This window comes from Pantherophis guttatus, chromosome 2 (assembly GCF_059756535.1).
Source record: "Pantherophis guttatus breed Tessera chromosome 2, ASM5975653v1, whole genome shotgun sequence".
NCBI lineage: Eukaryota > Metazoa > Chordata > Lepidosauria > Squamata > Colubridae > Pantherophis > Pantherophis guttatus.
Window position 1 is genome coordinate 140,713,452 of NC_142064.1, and position 18,589 is coordinate 140,732,040.

The following is an 18,589-nucleotide window of genomic DNA, read 5'->3' on the forward strand; positions in this document are numbered from 1 at the left end:
GGAATATGCTTCTATATATTACCTATTACCATATAACACTATAAAAGCAATTTAACAGGCTGTAAAAATATTTTTTCTGTCAATTAATTCAGTTCATTGTGATTCTTTTTAACTACCAGTATCCTTCTGAAATGTACATAATGCTAATAATTACAACAACACTCAAGAGACAATCTAGTTTTTCACCACATTGTTTCTTTCCACTTCGCTTAACTACTCTGCTCCTATTCTCTGCATAATAGATAGAATTTTCTCCGATGGACACTCCTTTACTATTAGTTTCAATTGCATGAATATTTATAGTGGCCCTCAGATCATTCCCAAAGGCACTACTTGAGAAAGATCAGATACACTTGATATAAAAGATGGAGACACAGGGTTTGGGGACTCTTCAGTATTGTTGCTGCACTATCTAAAGACCTGCACTGGTTAGGGAGAATCATAACAATTATGTATTTCTCCATTATTCCACTGGATGAAAAAGACATCAGTTGGAAAGTGGGCACCATTAAAAGCAACCATGTTTGTTTCATTCATCTATGGAAGATTTGAAATGGAGCAATATAATTACAGAAATCATAGACAGAAATCATAGAGACCGCCCCCCTCAAAAAACTTTTTTTGGTTGTGAATTAAAGCAGTTTAACAAATTTCAATTTCTCAACATCATTAGCACGTAGTAATTTGTTTGAATAGAACCTAACAGCAGTTTCTTATGTTTATATCCAGATAAACATACATTACAGCCAATGTTCAATGTGTAAAATAAATAAGGAATACCAATCGGAAAGATCGCAGCACAGAAAGCCCCTCCACATCTGCGAGCATCAGTTCTAGTAAACTGAGTGAGACAATAAATCCATCAAAAATGTTCCACCCTTCTTGAAAATAGTAGTAGGGATCCATTGCTATCAGTTTCAGGAACATTTCAGCTGTAAAAATTCCAGTAAAAACCTGAAAAGAAAAAGTACATTTAAACTGAATTAAAGTAGGTTTGTCAACTTCGAAGGGAAGAAAAAAAAAATCCCTAGCTGCAGTTTGATAACAAGACAATTATTTTTTCTAGAATTTGAATGCTTGTTTCACCATAAGAAACATAGAGGAAATCCGTCAAGAATTCTCCCGGGAGCCAACTTGAGGTTTTAGTCTTCCAAAGAAATCCCATTGTGGGATGAAGAAGAGAAGCACAGTGGATATTCGACCATCTCTCAACAGTAAAATGAAATAAAAGTAAAATAAACAGCCATACTGGGGACATTGGTTTTTTTAAAAAAATCATGCAGGGTTATTCCAGAAGCAGAACGAACCCTCTTCACTAAAAAGCTGTAAATGATTTTGCTATAAATGTGCTGTCCTTCTTAATGGCAAAACAAACTGGAAGAAATCCTGTGGTCATCTCATATATTAAAAAATGAAATAAGTACAATCCTGGCCTTTCTCTATCTGATTTGATGAGTATTTAAAAATTGCACAATGATCTCATTTAAAACTGTGATGGTCCCAAAATAGCCCTGTGGCAATAGTATGAAATGAGTTTTGTGGAACCACACATACCTTAATTTTCTGAATTTGTCTAACAAAATATAGCTTTCTAATCTGATGAAGAGGCTGTGAATAATTCAATCACTCTTCTACAATTATAAAATAGTAATCAGGTATCCTGGATTTGTGGTGGTGGTGGTTGAATTCAGCTCATCTGTCTCGAATCTGCACTGCATATCGGACATAAATACAATTGAGAGAATCCAGAGATATTTTATGAGTCTTCCATTCCTCTACCCACAATAAAACACCTTATGCCACCAGACTTCATATTTTGGGCTTAGACAACTTAGAACTACGCTGACTTGGGTCTGACCTAAGTGTAGTACATAAAATTATCTGCCAGTATGTCCTACCTGTCAATGACTACTTCAGCTTCAACCACAACAATACATGAGCACACAATAGATACAAACTCAAGGTAAACTGCTCCAAACTCAATTGCAGAAAATATGACTTCAATAAAAGAGTGGTCAATGCCTGGAATGCCCTACCTGACTCTGTGATTTCTTCCCCAAACTCCCAAAACTTTAACCTTAAACTGTCTACTGTTGACCTCACCCCATTCCTAAGAGGTCTGTAAGGGGCGTGCATAAATGCACCAGCATGCCTACTGTCCCTGTGCTAATATTCCTTTTTACTCTTACTCTTTTCATATATTCAAATTATGTTTATACTTTTTACCAGTTATATATGCTTGACAAACAAACAAACAAACAAACAAACAAACAAACAAACAAACCAGAAGACCGAGTCCCATTTTAGCCATGAAAGACAGATTGGGCCAGTTAATCTCTCTCAGTCCAACCCACTTCACATGGCTGTTGTTGTGGGAAAAATAAGGGTAAGAAGGAGTATTAGTATCTTTGCCACCTTGAATTACTTATAAAGTAATAAAATCTAATAAATAAATAAATACTGTTCTTAATCATTCCACCTGCCACAGGGAAACTTTTAGCACAAAAACAGCTTACCAGATTTCCTACAGACAAGACATGCTCAAATGTTGGGGTCATGGGATGATGTTCCATTGCCATGAAAAGAGTATTTAGAACAATACAGATAGTAATGGCTAAATCCACAAAAGGATCCATGACAATCAGGTTGACAATCTCTTTTAACTTCACCCAGCGTGGGTGGCACTCCCAAATGAGGAAGGTGTTAGCAAATTTGTACCAGCAAGGGGGACATTTTCTTTGGGATTCTTCCAGTTCTATATCATAACAACAGAATGAGAACCAAGTTAACATTAATGAACACATAGTTTATTTAAAAATTCAAACTATTCAAAGAAACTTAATGGCAGAACTGACTCATTCTTGATTTGCTGGCTCTGCTACCCCTAATTCAGATTTATAGATTTATTCTTTTTGGATATTAAAAAAAAATCAAAATATGTATAACAACGAGCATGTTAAAAATGGGGCACAAAATACATATGCCCAATAAATCAAAGAATGCATATAAACTGAGACTTGGATGTCGGTTGAACTTTGTAACTTTATAAATCCTGCATACTTTTAATGTTCTTGTATTTATCATGATGTTTTGCTCTGGTTGATTAAGTAACAGAAAAGGGAATAATCTTTAGAAATATAGTGACCATATGAACTCGTTGAAATGGATACATTCCTATTACACATACCTTCTACAAGGGTATTTGTTATGACTGTCATTATACTATTGGTTCGATCCTTTCTTCCATATGAAGCATTCAGTTGATCCATTGACACCAGAAGTGACCCAGTGGCTTTCTTCTTAATCTCTACTTCTGTGGTTGCCTGCAAAATTCATTAATGTTCTTTAAAATGTTACTCTTTAAAGAGGCTTTTCCCCGAAAAGATAGAATTTGTTTTCTACTCCTTTATCAGATCTGGATTATATAGATGTTGCTTCCACTGTCAAAATTATCCTCCTGTTTCTTTTCTTGCTGCAGGGAAATCTTTTCCCCTGCAAGAATAAAATCAATTAATGGGAAAACTTGGATCATAAAAAGTATCCACGAGGAAAGGTTAAACAATATTCCTCTTTAGTTCTAGTCAAATTCAGAATCAGCAGCTAACAAAAAAAAGAAAAAAAAAAAGAAGAATTTTTCAAATTGTGCATACCTAGCTTAATCCTAAATATCCCTAGATCATCATTTAGAGTACAGTTTTGTATCTATGAAATTAAAGAAAATTAAGTAGGTATAAATAGAAACATAGAGTATTATATTGTTTTGTGTTTGTCTATGGTTGATTCTAGTAGCAACTTAATTTTGACTGGTTCCTTCCATACTTCTTTGGGAATTAGAGGCAAACACAACAATATTGTATTACACATAATTTGATTCATTATTGCTTTAAGACAAACAAATTCATTATCTGTTGCTTGGGGTCTACAATACATATGTTGCTGTTTGGAATCCACTGTTTATTTGGTGAATATTCAATATTCCCTAAACGGTTTCTCATATGTAGAGATTAGTTGAACAAAGGCGCTGCTTGGGAAGTCTCTGTGCAAGGAAAATATCAGGAAACTGGTATGTAACATAGCAATATATGTTTTTCCATGCATCATGCTGTTGTTAGCAACTTGTAATTTTTGCATGCTGTTAGAGAAATAAATTCTAAAACAACACAGTATACTAACATGCTAACTAGGGAAAAGGGTAGGAACTAAACTGAAATTAATTAGGAAAGGCTTCAAACATTCTCAGGGAGAAATAATTTAATTTTGCTTGCAAGAATTAAAAACATTTGGGATTTCATTTTTTGGGTGTGTTTTGGAAAAAAAGAGCTTGGAGTTCACAGACAAGAAGCAAGACTGACGTTATGCACATCAGCCAAAGACAAAATAACTTTTTCTTAGTGTTTCTTCTGCCACTGGTGAAGTTTTCACTTTACTTTAGTAGTAAAGTAGCTGTATTACTATAAATTGGAAGCTTTAAGAAAGTGAGGGAGGATTCTGATTGGAAAAGTTGTCTTAGGCAACAAAATAAATCCCCTTCTTTCACTTTTCTAGTTGGGACTCCTGACTCATATGCCTTTTGTCAGCCTAAATTACATCTGGATATTATAATGGTATTTATACCATTGATATAGGGATAATAAACCCTATATCAATGGTATAAACATTTAATACAAATAATATAAATTTATATTAAAAGTTTATATGTTTATACCAATAAAGATTGCTGTGTGCAGGTGATGGATGTATCTGATATTTTCTTTCTCCTTTACTCTTTTTTATTTTTAAATATATGTCAATGTGTTGTAATTTCGTGGGTGTATTTTAATCTTTTATATCAGGGGTGTCAAACTCTATTTCATTGAGGGCCGCATCAGGGTTGTGTTTGACCTCCGGGGACCAAGGTGGGCGTGGCCAGGGTGGGCATGGCCATCTCAACATCATTCATGTTGGGGGCACCTGTGGTGGTCCAAGCACTCTGCCAGTGAAAATGGGCTCCTGAGCTCCATTTTCAGCTGCCACGGCCTCCTGCAACCCTCTGCCAACGAAAACAGGGGGCTGGTCCTTCGCTGTTTTCAGGTGGCCCCATGGGCCTGATTTAAGTACCCTGCAGGCTGGATCCAGCCCCCCGGGCTTGAGTTTGACGCCCCTGTTCTATATTTTGTTATATGTATGGGAAATTGCAGAAACATACATGAAATAAAGAAACCTCCTAATATTTCCCCATTCCACCTTTGTTAATATAAATATGTTCTGAATTCTTACTAAGTCTATTTCTATCCACAAAGGAACGTGTGTCTTTTAATTAAGAATGAGAGACAATAAATAACAATTTTTTTTAAATTGAAAATTTTGCATTTTTTCTTTTTAACCCAGCTATCTTAGGCAAAGCTTTCTTTCTTTTTAATAGCCAACATAATTTTGTGTCCTAGAAAAAACTCTGTTGATCATCTTTTAAAGGAGGTTCTACAGTGTTCTAAATTACAAGAGCTACTATTAGGTGATGGAATGTGCACCTGCAGCAGCAAAGGAGGTGTATTTTGCAAACTCAGAGCTGTCCCAGAAAGTGGCCCAGATTAAGAGACTGCATAGTTCTGAGCTGGATGGGGGAAGGGGGAAAGAAGTTCAGGGTAACCTCACCCTAGAACCTCTCAAATTGTATCTAGTAGGATAGAAGGTTATAACTTTAGTTTGGCAAGATTCTGTCCATTAGGTGCCTGCAAATAAAGGATTAAACTCAGTTGGATCTTACTGTCTCATCACTGGGATTCAGCCTGACGTATTATGAGTGAAGAGCAACCTATAGTCTCTTTATTTTCACTATGAGAAAATCATCTTTTTTCTCAGTACCCTGAACATTTGGAAATAATGTCATTGTTTATAGATTACAGAGCAATGAAGGGAAGTCTCTGCCCCTTCCCCCCATCTCACAACCCAACTCAGAATATCTGTAGCCTGTATAGCTAAAAGTTAATTATAGTGCAAGCTTTAACCAGCAACATACATATACATACGTACATTCTCAACTTATCACCATAACTGAGCCATTGAAGTCATTAAGTGGGTTATCACATGATCTGATAACCTTTTTTGAGGTGGTCAAAAAAGCAAATCCAATATACTTTTTTTTTTTTTGCCGGAAATCAGAAGTAAATACTAGAAACTGGCAAAAAAAATCCCATTGAAAATTGTGGTCATATGATCAAGGAATGCTGCAAACAGCCATACATGCAAGCTGGTTACTAAACACCCAAAATGTGATTGTGTGACCATGTGTTTGTGCTTGTGTATGTGTGCATGTGTGCATGTGTGTGCATAACTATCAGAACTTCAAAATTGGGTCATAGCTAATTTTGTTTGGGGTGTGTGTGTCTGCTGAAACTTTACATGGTTGTTAAGCAACAGGTCATTAAGCGAGGACTACCTGTATACAGTATAGGGTCCTGCATTACATTTTATTTCAATCCTCTTACTTTTTAAACTACGAACTAAAGCTGCTTGAAAAAGTAAATAAATAATTTGTGAGGAAAACATTACACAGAATTAATTCTATTTATACATGTGGGATTTAAAAATATCTCCTTTACCTCATTCATACCCAGATATTTTTCTAGGTATTTTTTAGATAATTTCACATTTTTGATGTAACAAATAGCACATTTATCAGTATTATATTCCTTAAAAAAAATATCTTCCAAGCCATTATTTTCTTAGAAGTCCGAAGGAAGAGGTAGAAGGAAATGGGAATAGGTAGAAGGAAAAATAAGGATTAAAAGCAGAATAATTTGGAAAGAGGGTTCAGACGATCATATGTCAAACCAATTTCTAGTCATTCCATCAGGGATCCATTTGGCGGCATACAGGAAAGCAGAAAGAACGGCAGACCGCCATGCCTAGACTATCTACTCACTGACTTCCTTACACTGTCATCAGTAGCTGCCTTATCTATTTTCACCTCAGGCAGAAGACGCCCGCTGGGGATGTTGGAGGTTGGGCCACCGATCAGGGAGACCACACCATTACAGTCCACAGTGCTATTCCGCTTTACGTTCCGACGAATGCTGGGAAAAATGCGTGATGACCGGCTTCCTTGGCTATAACCACTGTAACCACTGTAGCTGCTTTTCCTGTCGTAGCCTCGGATTGGGATGAAGAGTGAGTCCCTCCTGCCCTCGCTCTCTTCCACTGTGCTGTGCTCATCATCGGCAAATTCATTCTCTGACCCAGGATCCCGGAACCCTCTCTTGAAGCTGAAAATGCTGCTTTTGCTGTTGTGTCGAGAGAGATAGGGAGATCCTGGAATGCTGAGCAGTGACTGAAAGAGAAAACAAACAAGAAGACAAAATTGGAACTGTGCAACAGAGGGAAGAATCCATAAAGTACCACTACTGAAGGAAATGACATCCTGCATAAAAAAAAAGTTGGAAAGGAAATAAATTCTTCATGAAAATACCTCACAAATATACTGTTGGTCTTTGGTCAAGCAATTGGGCAATTATTTCAAATCAAATACATAATTTACATTTCATTCCACTCTTGTTCCCATTTACTACTTGAATTTGTCAGATTACAGGTAGTCCTCGGTTTATGACCACAATTGAGCCCAAAATTTCTGTTGTTAAGTGATAGTTGTTAAGTGAATTTTGCCTTATTTTACAGCCTTTCTTGCCACAGTTGTTAAGTGAATTACTGCAGTTGTTAAGTTGGTAAAACAGTTGTTAAGAGAATATGGCTTCCCCATTGACTTTGCTTGTCAGAAGGTTGCAAAAGGGGATCACATGACCCCCCCCGAGGACACTGCAACAGTCGTAAATATGAGTCAGTTGCCAAGTGTCTGAATATTGATCACATGACCATGGAGATGCACAACGGTCATGTGAAAAATGGTCATAAGTCACTTTTTTTCAGTGCCATTGTAACTTCAAATGCTCACTAAATGAACTGTTGTAAGTCAAGGACTACCTGTAGTAGCTGCAAAGCTTAAGCAAAGTGGAGAAAAAACAGAAACAGGGGTGAAATCCAGCAGGTTCTGACAGGTTCTGGAGAACCGGTAGCGGATATTTTGAGCTGTTCAGAGAACTGGCAAATACCACCTCTGGCTGGCCCCAGAGTGGGGTGGGAATGGAGATTTTGCAGTATCCTTCCCCCAGGAGTGGGGAGGGAATGGGGATTTTGCAGTATCCTTCCCCTGCCATGCCCACCAAGCCATGCCCACCAAGCCACACCATGCCCACCAAGCCACGCCTACAGAACCGGTAGTAAAAAAATTTGGATTTCACCACTGAACAGAAGCAAGGCCTTCATTGTGTCAAGGATTGCTGCATGTACAGAGTCAAATTAAAACACTGATTATAAAAGGGGAACATGTTGCACTGCTATCTGAAAAGATGGATAAAGAATCCAGTCCATCCTTCTCTCACCCAGCCTTGGCACAATAAAAAGTTCAGATGTGGAAATTTTGCTTAGGGAACTGAGACTTTACCTGGTTCATAATGGAGAGTTTCCGGCCAAGCCTGTTGTCTGGCAAGCGGAAGACCTTCCTCCTCATTCCATCTTCTGATTCAGACTTAAATACTTTCTCAAGATCTCCCTTCTCCTCTCCTTCCGAGAGCTCCTTTTGCTTCCGCTTTTTCCTTCTGTTTCGTCTCTCTTTGGCACTCTTAGAGCTGAGCTTGGAGAACTCAGAAGAGGTGTGGGACATCCTTCCCCCACCATCTTCTTCTGCACCATCTTCAGACACGGTCCCTGCTGAGGTAGCCATGGCTGCAGCCTTCGAAAAAAGAGAAATGTGGAGATGTTAAAAAATGAAGTTCTAAAGGACAGGAAAGTGATAGACTAACAAAGGATCAAGCAAGGAGTAGGCATCCAGGAGAGTGAATCTGCTGGTAGATACGTGGTATATTCAGTAGATCAGCAAAAATCATGTCTCTTTCTAGTTTTCTAACTATAGTAATACAACAACGAAATAATGTTCCTATCATCATAAATTATAATGCTGAAATTAAGTGAGGTCACCAGGCATGAATTATGGGTGAAAAGGAATTTCTGTAGAGGCGGGGGTGGTGGTGGTGGAAATCTTTTCTGCAAGATAGAAGCTACCTTCCATATTTTTTCTCAGGGATTGGCCCTTTCAGTCTAGCCATGAAGAGGTCTTTTCAGACAATCTCACAACTGACAAAGTTCACCGTGATTTACCTAATGCAAATAGGCTTTGGGCCTATCTGAATTTGGGAGAAAACACTTTCCAATCTTTAAACCTTGAGTGTGTTCACACATAATGCTAGCTTCTATATAGGACACACCACAGATTATTTAGTTGACAGCAGTTTTATGTCACCTTCCCTTCTGACTAACCAATCATGTGATGTGTGGATAACCATTCCTTCACAACAAGAATACAGGCGTATGGTGGCTTGATCAGAGTCAGAGGCTTTTCAGATAAAGTCTAGATCAGGGGTCACCAACCTTTCAGACCTCAGGGATCACTGAATTCATAATTTTAAATCCCATGGACCACTAATATGATTTTTTTAAAAAAGATAAAAAGTATTTAGTGCAATATAAAAATGCAAATAATTTTTCTGCGGACCACCAAAATTTTCTCACAGACCACCAGTGGTCCATGGACCACCAGTTGGTGACTTCTGGTCTAGATCTTCTATAAGCCCTATAGTGTTGGCCCAGCCCAAAGCTGGATGGTGTGAATTAACTAATAATTACACAAAGGTGGGTAGGAACATATTCAAAACTTTATTTCTATTCTGTAGAGCTCACACTTGGGTTTAGAGCAGGCAAACCCTTTAGGCTCTGTGTATCAAAAACCCATAAGTTGATTTGGCCTGCCTGTCACACACGAACCCTGAATAAAAGAGAAAAAAAATATTTCATTTATTTTAAACAATACAGTCCAGTCATGTGTGCTATGTACTGTATAAAGAAATGTCAAATAATTACAAAAATAAAACATGAGTAAAACAAATTCATTTCTAGAGAGTCTAGAGGCTGCACAAAAGTACACTCCCTTCTTTTAAGAATAGTTGTTGGGTGTTGATGTACCATATGGAATGAGCTCCCCTCGGAGATACGGAGGATCCCGGATCTGCGCTCCTTCCGCCGTGCTGTGAAGACCTTTTTATTCCATCAGGCGGGCTTGGCCTAATCTCTCCCCTTTTTAAATATGTAAATTTTAATCTGTTTTTAAATTATCGGGGTGTTTTAATCTGTCTGGGCCAAAATGATTTAATTTGATTTTATCTGGTTTTAAATTTTTTGTATTTATGTATTTTATTGTTGGCTGTTCACCGCCCTGAGTCCTTCGGGAGTAGGGCAGTATACAAATCAAATAAACTATACTGAACTAAACTTGATGAACACTGGTATGTCACCCAAAATGTTAAGGTGTGTCATCTCTGACACATGTGTCATAGGTTCTCCATCACTGGGCTAGAATGACAAAGGAAATGACCCCTGCATGCCCTCATGCACAACAGGTGGATATGCCTTACAAATTACATCAGTGGTTTTGATTGGTTGAAGACATTTACCTCACAATGCACCTTTTGGCGGTCTCTTCTCTGTTTCTGGGCAGATTTCCTAATTTCCTCATGGAGGCGCCTAGTAACTATTCTAATTTTTTTCCTTAGGAATTTCCAGCAGTTCTTTAGTGTGGTGCCATCAGTAGGATGGGGCTTATGAAAAGCAAAGCAACAGATATACTACTACAGAAATAGTTTACTTTTGCAGGCCATAATTCAGATGGTGGTCAAGACTCTTTGCCTTAATTTCAGTCATAGTCTAGGTTCAGGCCATGTTCCTAACCAAATTTTTCCACCGCATGTCATGTGAACGAGATCACTGTGTTTAATCAGATTCCGACTACGAACTGAATACTCTCCAACTTCCAATTCTGCATTAGTAAGACTAATGCTTCAGCATCAACTTTCTGTATTATTAGGATTACAGATAGTCCTCAATTTACAACAGTTTGGTTAGTGACCGTTCGAAGTAACAAAGGCACTGAAAAAAGTGACATGACCATTTTTCACACTTATGACTGCCACAGCATCCCCATGGTCATGTGATCAAAATCCAGATGCTTGGCACCTGTCTCATATTTTTGACAGGCTGCCGTGCTCCAGGGTCACCTTTTGCCACCTTCTGACAAAGTCAATGGGGAAGCCATATTCACTGTTACTAACTTAACAGCTGCAGTGATTCACTTAACAACTGTGGCAAGAAAGATCGTAAAATGGGGCAAAACTCATTTAACAAATGTCTCACTTAGCAACAGAAATTCTTGGCTCAGTTGCGGTCGTAAATTGAGGACTACCTGTACAGACAACTTTCCCTATTATTGGGATTAGAGGCAAGAAAGAACAAGTATATTTAAATAATGGGTGGAAATAAATGGTTCAAAATATTTGCATAGATTTTAGATGGAAACAAAAATTCGGTATTGATAGTTAACACCGTTTGTTTATATAATGGGGTAGAAGGAAGAAAGAAACAAACCTGAGCTTCCTCCTGTTGCTTTTTCAGTTGTTCCAACATGGCCTTGAATTCTGCTTCCTTCTGCTCTGCCTCTTCCAATGTAGCCTGGTTTTGTTCTTCATAAGCCATAGCCACTACAGCCAAAATCAAGTTCACCAAGTAGAATGAGCCAACAAAAATAACGAGGACAAAAAAGATCATGTAGGTTTTTCCTGCTGCTCGCAATGTCTGTAAAGAAGGGAGGGCAATTGTAAGATTTCCTGACTGCACCATCAAGTAAAAGAAGAATTTATGGTGCACTGCCTCTTCCTCATTGCATATCTCTAGTATCCCTGGTACTTGGAATTAACAACTTTGCTTTGTCTACAAGTGACTTCTAAGATCCTGTTCCTTCTCTGAAGCATTCTGCTGTCCTGCTTCAATAGAAGACTGGCCACTGTGGCTAGGAGCTTCATTTCTCACCGACTTTTCTGTTGGGAAAAACCATTCATGATCTCTACCTACCAAAACTGATCTTTTTTCAGAATGAAACAGCCACTGTATATGTTTCTATACCTCTCTCTACCACAGCTGAAGTTTTGCAGCAGCTAATTCAAGTCAAATCATCACATAGGTCTAGTATGAACATTATTTTGTATCTAATAACAGTAAGTGTCCTCTTCACTAACATTTGGCTGATGCCAAGTAATGTTTAATGCTACCATTTAATGTTAACATTTCAAGCATTAGAAGTTGCTTTTGTCAAGCATCCATCAGCCTTACATTCTTCAAACTGTAAATGACACATAGGGCAGGACAGGGCAAAGCAGGACAGAGGTGTATAAACCCCTGAGTTCCTGATCCTAGGAGCAAATCCTGCTGGAAAAATGGCACATTTTGAGAGAAGAACCTCTAAACCTAGAGTGCAAGCTTGGATTTATTTCTATCCAAATCCCAAAACAGAGCCAAGAAAATTCCGAAACATCACTTCCTGCAATAGAGAAAAAACAGACTGTTCTGGCTTCCATCTTCTTTACATTGTAAATCTAACTATTGCAGGCTCTGGACACTCAGCTCCAGCCATTAAAACATTGCCCATCCCTATTTTAAGGCAAGAAACATGATCATGGATAGACATACTTACTAACTGATACAAGTTTTCCCAAAAGTCCTGAGTCATGAGGCGAAATAAGGCCAGGAAGGCCCAACTAAAAGTATCAAAACTGGTATATCCATAGTTTGGATTCCTCCCTGCTTTCATACACGTGTATCCTTCCGGGCATTGGCTGCAGACAAGATGGAAGGAGATGTTTCAGATTTGGGAGCATAGAAAATATCCAATTCCAAAGGCAAAGATTGACCACAATCATTTTCACAATTCCTCTTTCGACTATTGGCTTTGTGCAAAACCGATTGATATTACCACAGGAGTGAGGCAAAGGCTTGCAGTCAGTATGGCTATTGGGAGTTATTATTGACTCAACATTATTAGAATGATTTCATCTAGGACAGCCTCCCCCATTTTGGTTGTTTTTGATAAGTCCCAGATGTTGGTGTTCAACCCAATTGCAATCAATCAAATAATAAAAGGTTGTACTGTATATACTATAGGTAAATATGCAAAAGTCATATTGTAGGGAACCACAGAGATGACCTTGGAGAAACTATCCATAGAAGGTTATAGTGACGTGTCCAAAATGGAAACAGGGAAAATATTAAGAAGGGATTCAGACTGATTTCTCCTGACTCCCTGCAATATAAGAGCAAGTGAAGGGTAAATACAACCAGATTTACAACATGAAGCCAATTTGGCCTAGTGGTTAAGATACCAGGTTAGAAACTAGGAGACTATGAGTTCTAATCCTGCTTTATGGATGGAAATAATCTGGGTGACTTGGATCTCTCACCTCATAGGGTTGTTGTTGCAGGTAAAATAGGAGGAGGAAGGAATAAATTAAGTATACTTGCTGCCTTGAGTTTTTTATAAATATAATAAAGGTGGGATAAAAAAAATCTAAAATAAATTCTGTTTGTTTTAGCCTAAGGGAAAAAACTCTTGTGAAACCTGATCTGGTCAATTTCAAAAGGCTGACATGTACAGTATATACTGATTGGTCGTGGCAATCTTAATTCCTTCTGTACCAATTTGCCACATCAGAGAAACAAGTATATACAACTTTAATGCAAAAACAAAATAAAAGACCAATTGGACTGTGCTCATCTCTGCATCAATATTTCACAAATATTCAAGAAAGAGTTAATCTGCAAAGCATTCCATTTAAGCAATGTCTCTTGTCCATAGGCCCACCATCTGAAAGATTGCAACATAAAATGACAGTGTAGTTACCAACAATTATGGTACTCCATTTCTTTTGATTTAAGACAATGAGTAATTAAGATTGAGTGAGCATCCTATTCAGATATGAGGTCACAAATGAATGTGGGTGAAGAGAACAAGTGCAATTCTAATCCTAATCCTGTACTATAGCAAGGTGCAGTTCATGCCTTACAAAGCTAATGGTGACAGACATCAATAGCAATGGCACTTAGATTTATATATCACTTCATAGTGCTTTACAGCCCTCTCTAAGCGGTTTACAGAGTCAGCGTATTGCTCCCAACAATCTGGGTTCTCATTTTATCGACCTTGGAAGGATGGAAGGATGAGTCAGGATCGAACTCCTGGCAGTCAGCAGAATTAACCTGCAATACTGCATTCTAACCACTACACCACTATGGTTCTCAGATAGTTTATTAATAAGCTTCCCATTAAAAAAAAGAAACAAGGTTAATTTTTCAAATAGCCTAAGATGTCTCAGCACTGGGTAGACAGATTGCTTTACAAATATATCCATTTAAGTCTATATATGGATTAATCTATGTATACTGACTTTTATTTTCCCATAGGGGAAGACTGGCTGTGGGTAAGAGAGAAGAAAGCTCAACTGAGCTGAAAACTTACCCTGCATCAGAACTATTACCACATAACAATGGATCAAGAAACCCAGGTATTGTGTAAAAATTTGCTGGAGGAGATAAAGAAAAACACGTAAGAATAAGCATATTGAGGAAGAACAGACATTTAGACCAAATACACTTTTGATCTAAAGCTTCTTAAACTTGAATATTACAAAGGATGCCACCTGATGCCTATACTGCTATCTTTTAGCACCTGCCAAAGATCCTTTTGTTCCTGTACATTTTAGGAATTAAACCCTAGAGATTAGATACAGTCTGCAAATTTAAATGGGTGGAATTGGAGAATGGAGGCATGATATCCTCTGAGTATTGCTTGGAGTTTGTGTATATTTTATCCTTGATTTTTCTTAGCTTTTTATTTTCTCATAATTTGCCTGGAAAACATTTGGATTTTAAATCACACCAAATAAATTTAAAAAGTGCTAGTTTTTCAGACCCCTCAGTGTCAAGAATTATTTTGAATCTTTGTCATTTCATAAAGCAAGTATGATTCGGAAGGGAACACGTCCATGATCACGTATGGCTGAATTATCCATTACCAGCCTGTAAATACCAAGCACTATTCTGACAGGAGATTCGTTATTTCATTTTCTAATGCCAGTTATATTGTTCTCTGGCATTTACCTTTTAAACCAGTCTTGAAATCCCAAATATAAAGCCATTCCGGCAATCTTTTATAATCAATTATAAAGGCATTATTTGATTTAAATCATTTTTAATAAACACATACACTTTGCCAAACCAAGGGAACAATGACTATAAAAGTAATGTTATACCCATAGACAGCATGTTTAAAGGAATTAAGACTGATAGAACATCAAAGGAATTTTAAGAAGAAGACAATATGCAAGTATAGTTTGTTAAGGAAAAGATAAGCAAGTAGAGGTCAAAATGTGTACTTGCCATTCAAAGTACAGTAATTGTTGGCCTTAATTGAAGTATTCATGGGGGTAGTCCAGTAAATATTATAGTTAATATAGACAGAGAAAATGATGGCAGCAAAAGGTAGCACCTACACATATTGTTGCTGTATTCTTCCCAATCAAATCCCTTGGTGCCATTTTCTAGATAGGTCTCATTGAGATCGATGGGCCAGATGACACATTTGTTCCTTAGATTCCCCATGAATAGCTGTAGCCCAATTAAAGCAAATACACTGAGGCAAAACACAGTCAAAATCATCACATCAGAGAGTTTCTTCACAGACTGGATCAGGGCTCCCACAATAGTCTTCAGGCCTGGAAATAGGAAACAAACCAGTAATGACATTTATGTGGAAACATAGACCTAAGCACAAAACAGCCTTTTAGGGTGATCAGATTATAAGTGAAGGCAAACAGAATGATTCGTAAGGACTGGCAAGATAAAAAGCAACGAATAAAAATAAAAGAGTGGCATGGAAAAGAAAGCATAAGTTTGTCTAACTTTCAATAAGTGGCAATGGATATATGCCTATCAGCTCAATTGAATAATACACCAAAATTTCCTGACTATTTGGAATGTTGTTTTATTGTCCAAAGAAATCTATATTAATAGGAGGGAGCAGGATGGAAAACACAGAAGATTGATAGATTTCTAAGAAGCTGCCTACAATTGCTACCAGATAAAAGATTCTCATCTTAATATAGTTGGTCAGATCAATGCTTAAAAAGGAAGCGAGGAAAGGAAATTTCCCCCACTAAGATGGATTTCTCTGGATAATAACACAGCATTGCCAGGAGAACTTTCTTACACAGTACAATATTCTATTGTGCTGGTATATACTTCCCCAGCCATTCACAGAAAATTATATGAAAATCACCTTCACTTTCTTTTTTTGTAAGAAATCAGTGTCATGAATGCCAAGCATAGATAGTGTTAATTTGTTTAAACAATGAAAAAAGAAGGGTGAAAGAAGTGAACAGAGTATTCAGAGCATATCTGCCCCCAATCAATTTTCAGATGTCACAGTCTTACATGTAAGCATATGTTCAGAATTCCAAATGAGACAAATTTCATGTTGTTTTGTTCAGAGAATTGAGAGACATTGTATAAATGGCCCAGAGAGCAAATCTTGGACAGATAAGAACTGAAAATACTCTGCGTAAGGCCCCATCCTTTCACATTTATGTTTCTTAAACTATATGCAGAAGTCAAAGTCTCTGCACATAGACAGAAGCTAGCTATATCTAGAAGAGTTTGGCTTTTATATTAACAGCTGTTGGAGTTTTTATTAGAATCACTATGAAGAAGGAAAGATTTTAAAAAAAAAAGCCTTTGTTATCTTCTAATCACAGCAAATCAATTAATCAAAAAGACTTCTGATTCATCTGATGCTCTTTTGGAAACCAGATCTTAAGAAGTTGAGGAAGGGGGTTGGAAAAGGGTTTTAGAGATTAAAGCATCTACACTACAAGGCTTCAGGCACAGATTCTCCTTACCCACTCAACCCTACTGTACGAAAATAATCCAAGAAAGGCCCCAATGTTTTGGTTCTAGGATTGCCTTAAGAATGTACATCCAAAAAATGATGCTATACTATACTTTTGGCATGCCCAAAGGGATGAAACATTTCATTTTAACTGAATGAACAGCATCATCTTGCAGAATGCCAAATTAATTGATGAGAGCTTAAACGGATTTTTTTTTCAACATGCTCTTAGCTACTGCTCCTCTTTCTGAAAGTTTATGAAAGATTTGCAAGATATAGGAAAGTATATTGAACATGTCAGAATAAATACATTTCAGTTATAACTCTTCACATGCGTGGAATAGCTAAGATGATAATATAATTTAAATAGGGAAAAGGTGGAGGGGGAAGAAGAAAGCCAGGGCAATTAGTTAGGTATGAGATAAACTACAGGAATCTAATCAATTAACAATCAAAATGTGTTAAAAACTGGGAGTGGGTTATATGTTTTATCAGCACTTCTACTTCACTATATTTTTGGATCAATCAATTACTGTATTGCAATCTTCTGCCTTCCAAAACTGTTTGGTTATAACAGATAATCCACCATATAGATTACTGTGATTATAGCCAGGTGTCTTCCACAAGTGCATATTGCAAAAATGAAAGATTGTGCCTGGCTTTGAAGCTTTCTCTGCCCTTTAACACGATTACAATATAAGACATGACTATCAAGACCTCTACCTGTAAACACATTCAGGAGAAATGATGAACCCACAGTAACAACCATATCCTAAAGCATTGCTTGGGATACTCCAGAACTGCATATATACACTGCTATGTATCTTCTGGATTATTTGGTAATAGTTTTAGACACATTTATTTTTAAAAGATTGCACTGATTTTTGCATTTCCATATTGATAATGGATAATTTACTTGACTGAGTAACTCAGGCATATTACTACTAAATTCGCTGCCCAAACTGTACTTTTAGTTGTGGTTTTTTGTTTTTATATTTGGTGAACATAGGATTTAAAAGCAAATCACCCATCTTGAGGGTTTGTTAAGGTTGTTTCACAATTCCAAGTGTTCCAGGATGCATTCAGATTCTATGTATGTGTTCATGCACATGCTTGTACACATCTGTGTATCTGTGCATATGTATAGGAGAAGAAAAAGTCAGAAAGTAACATTTTGGACACAATAGCATCATTTCCCCCCAGCTCATTATGATGAACTAACCCTCATTTTTTGATCTAAGTGCTAGCCAACTTTTGATTCAGCCAGCAGATTTCTCATCAAATCAACCAAAATATTTATACCCAACAGATATATATTATAAGCCATATCTTTTAATTTATTTGTTTTAATTTATTTGCACATTTATTTCATATACACATTTATTTTAATTTATGGACATTAACATTTATTCTAATTTATAATTTACTATGCATGAATTATGCACAGCAATGAGCCACTAAATGGCCTAATTTATTAATTTCTCACTTTATCACAAGCATTTTTGGATATGTCTTTATTATTCCCAGTTCTTCATTTCATTCATTTCCCGATTCAAAGTCCTCAGTCTATTTTCACAATTTTCCTCAGCTGTAATTGATATTAATATTTCCAGACTGTTGTTTTCAAGAAACTTCCCAAAGCTCTCCACTTTAGAAGGATTTGGGAGGGTGCTGCTTATTCCGATTTATTCTGTTTTAAGCTTGTAATTACCTTTTTGCAAGTGTTCCTTTCATAAGTGA

General features: G+C 37.1%; 1 protein-coding gene across 1 annotated transcript in view; it reads right to left on the bottom strand.

Annotated features, from left to right (window-relative positions):
• The window catches only part of SCN8A (sodium voltage-gated channel alpha subunit 8), a 127,953-nt gene that overhangs the window by 33,690 nt on the left and 75,674 nt on the right, over positions 1-18,589 (bottom strand). Inside the window, exons 7-15 of the mRNA XM_087886940.1 lie at positions 15,456-15,677; positions 14,423-14,486; positions 12,605-12,746; positions 11,503-11,709; positions 8,474-8,761; positions 6,947-7,306; positions 3,188-3,323; positions 2,517-2,755; positions 781-954 (exon numbers count right to left, since the gene is read on the bottom strand). Of these exons, the coding sequence (XP_087743066.1) occupies positions 781-954; positions 2,517-2,755; positions 3,188-3,323; positions 6,947-7,306; positions 8,474-8,761; positions 11,503-11,709; positions 12,605-12,746; positions 14,423-14,486; positions 15,456-15,677 (1,832 nt within the window). The remainder of the gene's footprint in view (positions 1-780; positions 955-2,516; positions 2,756-3,187; positions 3,324-6,946; positions 7,307-8,473; positions 8,762-11,502; positions 11,710-12,604; positions 12,747-14,422; positions 14,487-15,455; positions 15,678-18,589) is intronic.